This window comes from Kogia breviceps, chromosome 2 (genome assembly GCF_026419965.1).
Source record: "Kogia breviceps isolate mKogBre1 chromosome 2, mKogBre1 haplotype 1, whole genome shotgun sequence".
Classification (NCBI taxonomy): Eukaryota; Metazoa; Chordata; class Mammalia; order Artiodactyla; family Physeteridae; genus Kogia; species Kogia breviceps.
This window is the reverse complement of record NC_081311.1, coordinates 107,673,581-107,684,399: the sequence shown is the minus strand read 5'-3', so window position 1 is coordinate 107,684,399 and position 10,819 is coordinate 107,673,581. Positions and strand designations below refer to the sequence as shown.

At 41.8% G+C, this 10,819-nt stretch overlaps 1 protein-coding gene across 8 annotated transcripts in view; it reads right to left on the bottom strand.

The window, feature by feature from the left end:
* Nucleotides 1-2,986: 2,986 nt before the first annotated feature.
* R3HDM1 (R3H domain containing 1) overlaps nucleotides 2,987-10,819 on the bottom strand; it is a 121,939-nt gene continuing 114,106 nt past the window's right edge. For 7 of the 8 annotated variants that reach the window (XM_059053657.2, XM_059053658.2, XM_059053660.2 and 4 more), the window contains 4 exons: nucleotides 9,462-9,606; nucleotides 5,617-5,699; nucleotides 5,055-5,139; nucleotides 2,987-4,321 (listed from right to left, as the gene is read on the bottom strand). In XM_059053657.2, coding sequence (XP_058909640.1) covers nucleotides 3,960-4,321; nucleotides 5,055-5,139; nucleotides 5,617-5,699; nucleotides 9,462-9,606 — 675 coding nt within the window. In that variant the 3' untranslated portion in view covers nucleotides 2,987-3,959. The remainder of the gene's footprint in view (nucleotides 4,322-5,054; nucleotides 5,140-5,616; nucleotides 5,700-9,461; nucleotides 9,607-10,819) is intronic. The other variant, XM_067025918.1, reaches the window with a different exon arrangement.

Sequence of the window (10,819 nt, the reverse complement as noted above, 5' to 3'; positions counted from 1 at the left end):
CATGGAGCCCAGACATGTGAGTCCACTTTGGAACTTCCAGCCTAGCTCAGCTGACAGCAGGTGGAGAAAAGCCAAGCTGTCCTCGTTGAGCCTGACCCATAGGATTGGTGCTTTAAACCACTAAATTTGGGTGATTTGTTAAGCAGCAAGAGAACTGAAACAGTGCTGTGTTTTGTTGTTTTTTGGGGGGAGGGGGCTAATGTAGCTGATGATTTATCTATTTCAATGTTTCCCCCTGCAAAGAACCAACATCTTCAGTGTTCTGATTAGAAGGTCCTACAGTCTTTTCCTTACACTCCTCCAATACTTTTATGCTGGTGAAATCAAACCAAAATGAATCCAAGTGTAGACACTAAAGGGGAAAATGACTTACACATATGCAAAATGCAGCCTGAGCACATGTGGCCATGGGGGTAGATTAAAAAGGGCTGCTGTATCTGCCTGTTTCTCAGGCTGGTAAGGACTATAGGCTGAATGAGTGCACCTAAGTCTCTGGTTCTCTTTCAGCATCAGCTCATAAAGGCAGTGAGAATTCCAAGCAACACAGGGCCAGCTTTGAACCCTGCCACCTTCACGCTAGCGCAACACTGGTCACTACTAGAAGATAGAATCTGTGCTCATCGCCTTTAAAGACAATACATACCACATGTCATTATCTGCTGGGCAGGCAGGAGACTGGGAATGTGGGGATCTAGCCGCCTTCACACAGGCCCTGTGGCTGGCCTCTGCTGGTCTTACACATGCATTTTTTCTGCTGCTGAAGACGTGGAGAACCCAAGTCTCTGCTTCTCGAGGTAGCTGTGGATGTGCTGGCTTGACTCTTCCCAAGCCACTCTGGCACTGTGGGCTCTATTGAGACCTGTAGGTTTCCACACTATTCACAGGTCACAGGTCCCTCCCTGGTGGAATAAAAAAAAGAGACAACCAATTTCTTAGCTTGGGGGAGGGTTCAGATCCCTACTTTGTTGTCAGCTCAGATGACAAGCTAATGCTTTTAAATTACTGTTGGCAAACACACTTTGTACTCCAGATTCACAAAAACATACCCAAATATCTCCATGTTCTTTGTGGACCAAAGGCTTAAAAACCCATAAGCCAGGACTTCCCCGGTTTGAGCCCTGGGCCGGGAAGATCCCACATGCCGCAGAGCAACTAAGCCCGTGTGCCACAGCTACGGAGCCCGCACTCTGGAGCCCGCACTCTAGATCCCGCGAGCCACAACTACTGAGCCCACGTGCTGCACCTACTGAAGCCTGTGCACCTAGAGCCTGTGCTCCACAAGAGAAGCCACCGCAATGAGAAACCCAAGCACCACAACAAAGAGTAGCCCCCGCTCGCTGCAACTAGAGAAAGCCCGTATGTATCAACAAAGACCCAGCACAGCCAAAAAAAAACACCCCTAAGCCATATTCTCAGTTTGCTAATACATAAGGTAGCAGAAATGCCCACAAAATTATTAAATACCCTCTATCATCCCCCAAGGGGCTGCTGGAGCTGCTAATATTGGCACAGGTAAGAATAACTCATCTTATTGGTAGAAGTACTACCTGCCCCTAAATATGGTCAGCGCTCTGGGAAAACCCACAGCCAGGACTGTGAGACATCTGAAGTTGCCTTTAGGAAGGTTTAGGGTATGGGCCAAATCACACCTTTAAATGCCTACTGTGTGTGCTTCCTCCTCTCATCGTTTTTCTATAGGTGAAATCAGATTTTAGAAGATCAAAACAGGAGAATATAGGGAATGCGTGCGTATTTTTGTAACGTGTGTGGTGGTGGGGCAATTTCGACAGTATTCCCATGTGACTGTCAGGGGACGGGGTCGAGGGCAAGAGCTGACTGCACAGTAGCCTTGCTCTGCTTTCCTCTGGACAGTCTTCAGCTCCTCTAGGGTAAACCAAGGGTCTAGAGCAAAACTTCAGGTTCAACGTACAGCATGATGACTAGTCATTAATACTGTGCTGTATATTTGAAAGTTGCTAATAGATATTTAAAAAGTCCAAAAAAAACCTTATGTAGGTTTACCAGGCTTACTACTGCAAAAGTTAAAGAGAATATTCAGAGAATTGAAATAGGCCATAGGATTGTAGTTTGTTTCCACCCCCATGATTAAATGTGATTAAATAATTCTTGCTGCAGTGTTGGCCCTAATTACGTGTCCTCTCCATCTCTGACTCTCTACAGTCAAAAATTAAATTCACCAGTCCTCCAAAGTGAGTAATTTTCACAGTCCTCACTCTTCTTTCTCTGTGTATGGCTCCTTAATCTGACATGGTTTAAAGGCAGCTCCCACTTCTCCCAGGAGCATATCATTCATAACTGGAATGCACCAGCTTGTGGGGAAGTCCGGGATTCCCTGGGACAAAGTAGGGCTTTGCAAATGCTCTAGAAGGAGCGAACATCTGCACCAGAGCCTGGTTAACACCTAGTGCTCTTGAGCTGCAAAGTAAACCCCTACTCTGGGCTGGAAGCCAGTCAGGCTCCAGGCAAGTTGCTGATGGCAGACTGCCCTGCCTCCGACCCCTACTTTGGGTTTCTCAGTGGTTTGACTTTGCTGGGCTAACAAATGGTGAAAGCTTTCTATAAAGTATTTGAGCTAAACAGGACAACTGGGTGCTCAAAATGCCAGCTAAAAACACAAATTCTTTACCTAACCGAACATAATGTTCTATTTTCATTGTAGATGAAATGTTCTATTTTATTTGTTCCTATTTTCATGTTCTATTTTCTGAGTGTAAGTTTGTTCATACTCAAAATTGTCTACAATTGACTGGAATTAACTTATGAGAGAACGAAATGACATGATTCATACCCACAAGAAACACTCTCACAGAGAAAGTGATGCTTTGTAGAATATTTGTAAAACAAGGCAGTTTACTGTCTTTCATCTTCCTTAAGTCTGAAGTTGAAATTTTCAAGACAGGTTAAGTCTTCAACACTGACTCTCATTGAAAAACATGATTTTAATGTACAAAAGACAAAGTGGGTATACATTTGTAAACATTTATTCTCTTGAACTGAAAAAGGCTTGCATCAGCACACATTGTACAGCCTTGCGAATTGAAAAAAAGGTTCCTTGTTCGTAAGTGCAATGAATCTTTGATGTCGTGTTCCGCTGCAAACAATGAAAACACATTCTAAACCACCTGAAGAAGTTTCCAGCACTCATCAAATGCATTTCCTCAGGTGACAAAAAAATCCACAAGGAAGGGAATGAAAATAAGTGGCATTTAATTATTGGAGGGAGATGTAAAAAAAAAAGTGGAAGTATTTTCCTGCCTAGAATGATTCCTATTCCCCTTTGAACCTAAGTGGTTTGATTAAGAGGCATTAAGGACATAATTTACTTTACCCTTAATATTCATACGACCTAAGTGAATAAGGAAAAGACCCTAAGAGGGAGTTCTATATTTTCTGGAAATTGCTTCTGTGTTTAGAGATACAGGGGAAGAGTAATTTTCTATTCGTTGGCTCTCCTTAGTCACCCTCCAGCCTCCCAAAGACTGCATGGTTGTGACTTGGTTATTACACTCCTGCATTCTTTTCCCCCCCAATTCTATGTTGGGTCACACTGTGCTGGCTGCAAAAAAAAGAAATACAGGTTGCAACTGTTTGTAATCATTTTGAAGAATAATTTGCTGTACAATAGAGCTTTGGATCTGATACAAGAATTCAGAAATATAAAACAAAATAACTATAAAAGTTAGGAGGCAGTTGAACAGCATTTCCTCAGAAAAAGCTGCTAACTCTGTATCATTCCGATGTGGATTCCTACAGTCATTTGGGGTGAAATGTGTATCTTCCCCCCTTTGCTGGATCACCGGCCTGTCTTCAGAAGTTGTTAACGCCACGACCACACATCTTAGGAGTCTCTATCCTGTTAACAGAAGCTCCAAATACCAAGCCAGTTAAAGATGGGTGAGGACGGGGGAATCACAAAGGCCATGGGTCCAAGGTGGCTGTTACTGAGAACTTGCCCTTTCCAAAATGTGAAAGTCATAGTGCTTCTTGCTTGTTCTCAGCTTAAACTTGTTAACCGAGTTAATTTGTTTCTTCAGAGCGTTCTGCGCGGCGGAGATGGAGGGGAATGTGGCTAAGACAGTGTACGTGGAGGCCAAGTCACTGGGTTTAGAGCGTTCGGGGTTGACAGTGCTGTCCCCGCTGCCACAGCAGAGGGGGTGACGACGCAGCTGGGGCTGGGACTGGGGGTCCCGGAGCCACCGGATCTTGGCGCCAATTTTAAAGAGTTCCCCAAAAAGCTTCTCGGCTTCCACGCGAGTTATTCCATCTGGTAGTTCAGTAATTTCCAAGACCTTCCCAACAACTAGAATGGAAAAGGTGTACAATTAATAACCCCTGTTACCCACAGGTGGGCAAAAAGTACTGCAGACCCAACTATGACACAGGAAATGAACATAACTTTCTGAAACCATTCAAATCCACAGTTATACTTGTTACGGCCATCTTCTAAACATTTCCTACCTACTCCTCAGGCGGCCACACTGGCAGCCTCACGCACAAAACGCGGCCTGTGCAGTGGCGTCTCCAAACCAGGTGTATGATCCTGGGCACACAGTTTCCTGAACTTCGAATTCCCATTGTAAAACTGCACAGGATCTTTAAAAGAGCACCTGCCCTAACGCCCCCAAGGCTGTTGAAAAACAAGTTAAGGTACCGACTTGAAAACACCCTGACATAGAAAGGCAATGTATTTGTTCGTTCAGCCTGTCGCCTAAAGGGTGTAAGGACTATTTCCTTTCTCAAAGAATACAGACGCAACGCGTTTCATTCTCCCTGCTCCTCTCTCACATCTCTTTTGAATCCCTTTCGTCCCTTCACCCCTCCTAAACCCACCTGTACCTCAGTACTCTCAAATTCTGAAATGAGACAGAATCAAAAGAACACGTTCAAGAACCCTACATTATAGATGGCATAATTTTCTAAGACTTTGTGCAGGACTCTAGAAGAGGAAAACCCGTTTCTGTGGTGTGGCAGTTTTACAGACTGTCAGGACAACAGTTTGTAGAACCACATCCGGATGCCTCTTAGGGACACACCTGCTTCTCCTGCACCAAGGTCGGTGGATGCAGCTTTTTTAGCTTGTTTCCTTCCTCGGTTTCCATGCCTGTTGCCAGACTGACCCTGAAAAATCCACAAACATTAACAATAAGGTTAATGATGCCGCAAAATGTGATTGCAATTGTTCGACCGCTTAACGCATAACCATACTTGGTCTGGGTTTTCTACTTCAGCAGAAAAAAACCCCAGTTCCAGGCCTTCTGAATTCTGCCTCGGTGGCAGGGGCACTTTGGCCTGTCACTATCACCAGTCACTCGCCGAACAGTCTTTTGTAAGTGAGAGCGCCCAATGGCCTCCACTGCCCCCCAATATCTGGACTGCACTCAGGGACCCCTGCTCTGCCAAGCAGCCCACCACCTTCTCCTCCACTCTGCTCTCGGACAGGCCAGGGCAACACCGATACATCCACTGGCCCAGGCACACAGTTCTCCTTAGTGCGGTGCCAACTCGGGGGCCAGGGCACTCCCTCCACACTCTCAGCAACAGAAGCATGATGCTCTGCCCACAAAGCCCAGGAGGTCAGACAGCTGGCTCTCACACCTGTTGGGCTGGTATGTGTCCGTGCAGAACAGCAGGAGGGTTGTACTGCAGGGGCTGGCCAAGTAACGGGTATCTGGCATCTCCTGAAAGTTGATAAAAAAAATGATTTTTACGTTTTCCTCGGGAATGAAGTATTTCTCACAGTTTTCTCAACTGTCTCAGGATATGATGGGGAAACATGTTTAGTATAATAAAATAGTGTAGGTATTGACATATTTTTTAAAAAGAAAAGCCTCCATCTAGCCTTTAAAGAGCTGGGGTAAACTTCTCAAAGGACTAAGGACTAATAACAATGGTTATGAGGGAGGTTAAGTGGTAGGAGCTCGGTAGACAGGTTAGCATGGAGAGAACAGCTCTGTAAACCTTAACATTCTATGCGAAATCCACCAAAGTAACTGTAATAACTCATTACGCCCACTTGAGATGCTAAAATCCGCATTTTTCTCTGATGCTTAAAAATTAACAGAAGTTACATTTCAGGGGATGGAAAAAACCTTGGAAAAACATGAAGCTCTCTATCTCTCCAAATTCGTTATTAATAACTATAAACATATGCATTTATACATATACATATCCTCATACAAACATTTTTCTAGGCTTAATCAATGGGTATATTTACATTCTAGGTCTTGGGTCTGCTCTTAAGCTCTCTTTAAATGAAAGTCTGTAACAATATTTATAATGTAAACTGGCTTAGAAAGACTGGCATAGTTCCTCAGTGTTACTCATGAGCAAGCAACCCCTTGCTAAATCAACAAGTGCAGGGTAGTCAGGATGGAGATACTCCAATTATTTTCTTTCACGCATGAGTGCCTAAAAGTCATCCCATGGAAAGGGCTTCATAAATGCTGACTGCAAAAGCCTTGTCCTGGAGAATAATGTTCTCATTTGCTATAGTCTCATTTTACTTTAACCGTAAGTCCCCAAATGTAGCACATTCAGTGTCTGGAGAAGGGTTATGGGTAGCTGCTAGGACAGCATCTTCAGGAGATCATACGGTGCTTCTCCTGACAGTTTCCTAACAGAGAGAAGCAAGGCGTGAACCTCCTGCCACTCTGTGGGGCTCTTTTCTGATGAACACTTTTGGGGTGCTTGGGCAGCTCCCTGGCAGAATACACCCACGACATACTTGCTCCATCCCAAACAATAGTTGAAGGGAAGATATGACATGGAGGTTTAGCACTGAGATCAGAGATGCAATTTTAAGCATGAAGATATATAAAAAAACAGTTGCAAAGAAGTCAGAGTTAAGTTCAGGCCTATGGAGCAGTATTCTTTGCAAATACAGAGATGAGACTGTAGTCAGCAATAGCCAGAGACCCCTCCTGGTAGGCTATATTGCCACATACTGTTTCAATCCACACACTGTTTCAATTTACTGTTTTATAACGTGCTTTATTTTTCTAGTTTATTAAAGTTACTGGCTTTGCAAAAAATGTGGAAATAGAGAATTATAAAGGAGAAGTTAGAGACCACCCTGGTAATTCCATTACTTCTAACATTTTGGTGTGTACCTTTTCAGTCTCGGTTTTATGTATGTGTGCTTACACATGTATATATGTGTGCATTTTGTAATTCTTTTAAAAATCTGAGATATAATTAACGTAAAATAAAATACACATCTTTAGTGTTGGGTTTGATGAAATCTAACAATTGTAAAAGTTCACGTAACCATGACCCAAAGAGAAGAGTATTTCTATCTCCTTGGAAGTTCCCTCAAGCTCCTTTTCAGTCAATTCCATGTCTCATTCACACCACAATCTGAGTGCTAACATTGTAGCTTAGTTGCCTACAGTTGGATTTCATAAAATTAGAATCATGTCTTCTTTTTGTGTCTGGTTTGCTTTTTGCTTAACACGACTTGGAGATTCACCCACGTTGTTGCATATGCCAGTGGTTTGCTTTGTTCATTTTTATTGCTGAGTTGTAAGGAATACTACAATTTTTTTATCCAACCTCCTGATGGTGGACATTTGGGTCACTGTCCAGTTTGGGCTGTTATAAATGTACTTGTATAAGTCTGCACAGACATGTTTTCATTTCTCTTGGGTAAATACCTAGGAGTGGAACTGCTGCACTGTAAGGTAAGGGATTAACTTTGTAAGAAACTGCCAAATCTTTTCCCAAAGTAGTCATATCATTTTACACTCCCACACCAATGTGTGAAAATTCTGGTTGCTCTGTATGTTCACCAACATTTGGTTTTGTTAAGTCTCTTTGATTATAGCCATTCTAGTGGGGTTGAGCAGTATTTCACTGAGATTTTAATGTTCCTTTCCCTAATGAATGATGTTGAGCACCTTTTCAAGGGCTTATTAGACATCTGTTTATCTTCTTTTTTGAAATGTCCATGTAAATTGTTCTTTTTTTTTTTAACATCTTTATCGGAGTACAATTGCTTTACATTGTTGTGTTAGTTTTTGCTGTATAACAAAGTGAATCAGCTATACGTGTGTATATATATATATATATATATATAAATATCTCGCCATATCCCCTCCCTCTTGCGTCTCCCTCCCTCCCACCCTCTCTATCCCACCCCTCTAGGTGGTCACAAAGCACCGAGCTGGTCTCCCTGTGTATGCGGCTGCTTCCCACTAGCTATCGATTTGACATTTGGTAGTGGATATATGTCTGTGCCACTCTCTCACTTCGTCCCAGCTTACCCTTCCCCCTCCCTGTGTCCTCAAGTCCATTCTCTATGTCTGTGTCTTTATTTCTGTCCTGACCCTAGGTTCTTCAGAACCATTTCTTTTAGATTCCATATATACGTGTTAGCATGCAGTATTTGTTTTTCTCTTTCTGACTTACTTCACTCTGTACGATAGACTCTAGGTCCATCCACCTCATTACAAATAACTCAATTTCGTTTCTTTTCATGGCTGAGTAAATATTCCATTGTATATATGTGCCACATCTTCTTTATCCATTCATCTGTCAATGGTCACTTAGGTTGCTTCCATGTCCTGGCCATTGTAAATTAACTTGTTCTTTTAAAAATCACTCACTGTACTATGACTACTTCCCCTCTTAAAGATTCTTTAAGACATTATTTTTAGATTACTGTATAGAATTACTTATATGGAGATATATATATCCATAATCTAATTCATCCTTACTAATGGACATTTAGATTGTTTTTGAACTTTTCTGGCATAGAATAAACTCTTCTGTGCATAAACCATTGTGAACATTATCCTTAGGATAAATTCCAGGAAATAAAATTAATGGTTTCCATGTTATTTTATAATCATCTGCTTGAGTTTCTATTCCTCCAGAAACTAGACTGAGGGTTGATGACGATGAGGTCTTGGCCTTATTCATCTTTGTACATCTGGGACACAGTAAGTCCTCAATATTTGTTGAATAAATTTTTGAATAAACTCTTGATATATTAGTCTAATATAGAAATTAGAAATGCAAAACATATACCACACAGCCTATTACTACTACAGAGGAATGGAGCTGAAGAATAAGTCAGTCATTTTAATTCATCATGCAATTATTATAAGTAATAAATTAGGAATTAATTAATTTTGGGGGGGGCAGGCTGTGCGGCATGCCGGATCTTATTTCCCTGACCAGGTATCGAACCCGTGACCCATGCAGTGGAAGCGTGGAGTCTTAACCACTGGACTGCCGGGGAAGTCTCAGTAATTAATTATTAATTGTGATGAAACCTTAAGGTTAGGAGAGTGAATGGTAATAAATAAAGATGCCTGAGTGAGGTGAAAATGCAGTCCTGTGGAATAATGAAAGGGAGTGGTGCCAAGTAAATCATAAAGTAACTGGGAATGGATGTCCTAAAATTCTCTGAGGCTGTGACTAGCTTTGTGCACACTTACCTTGCCCAGGGACAAAGGGTCTAGAAAACTGGGGTATGATGGAAAGTGGCGGTCCAGAGGGACGGACAGTTTTCAGGGTGGACAGCTGAGCTGGTGCTGGCGACTGAGCTGGTGAAATAATGGGACTACTGAGTTGAGGACTGTGCTGCAATTATATCAAGAAAAGAGGTCAGCATTTTAGGCTTTTTGCAAATTTCTTTTTGGACAGAAATTTTTACGCTTTCTGACTACAGATATGTACTTGTTACACCACTGCAATAGGTACTTTGTTATTAAAAAAATTAAAACAGTATAGAAATTTATAATTTCAAATTCCCAAGGGTAAACACTGGTAAACTATTGATGCACATGCATCAATGCATCTGTTTTACAAAAATGGAAAAAGACTATACATCCTATTTTTGAATCTTGCTTTTGTACCTTTATAATAATATTGTAGATACCTTTCCATCAGGGAATATACACATCTACTTCATTCTTTCTTTCTTTCTTTCTTTCTTTCTTTCTTTTTTTTTTTTTTTGCGGTACGTGGGCCTCTCACTGCTGTGGCCTCTCTCGTTGCAGAGCACAGGCTCCGGACACGCAGGCTCAGTGGCCATGGCTCACGGGCCCAGCTGCTCTGTGGCATGTGGGATCTTCCCGGACCAGGGCACGAACCCATGTCCCCTGCATTGGCAGGCGGACTCTCAACCACTGCGCCACCAGGGAAGCCCCATTCTTTCTTTCATATTGTTTATTTTAAACTTCATCTTTAAAACAGTTGCAAAAATAGTCCAAAAAAATTTCAGATTTCCCACATGTTAATATTTTATTATATTTGCTTTCTCTCTATATATATAGTTACTTTTTTTCTGAACTATTAGAGAATGAATTGCTCACAATACCACTCTATTCCAAAATAATTAGTGTCTATTTCCTAAAAACAAGGACATTTTCTTATATAAATAGTCACAGTGAATTATCAAAATCAGGTGACTAATGACATAATATCACATAATTTATATAACTTATTCAAATTTTGCCAAATGTCCCACTAAGGTACTTTATAGCAGAAGAAAAAAAGAAAGAAAAACTTCCTCCTTCTAGTACAGAATCCACTGTAGAATCAACTGCTGCATTTAGTTGTCTTGTCTCTTTAACCTTCTTCACCTAGAACAGTCTGTCTTTCTTCTCTTTCATGATTTTGACATTTTGAAGATCAGTTTCTGAAGGTCACTCTGAAGACCAGTTTTTTTGTAGAATGGCTCTCAACTTGGGTTTGCCTACTGTTTCCTCATCAAAAAGCTTATATTATACATTTGGGGAAGGGGATTCCAGAGAAGTGATGTTGTGTCCTTCTCAATGCATCCTGTGAGAAG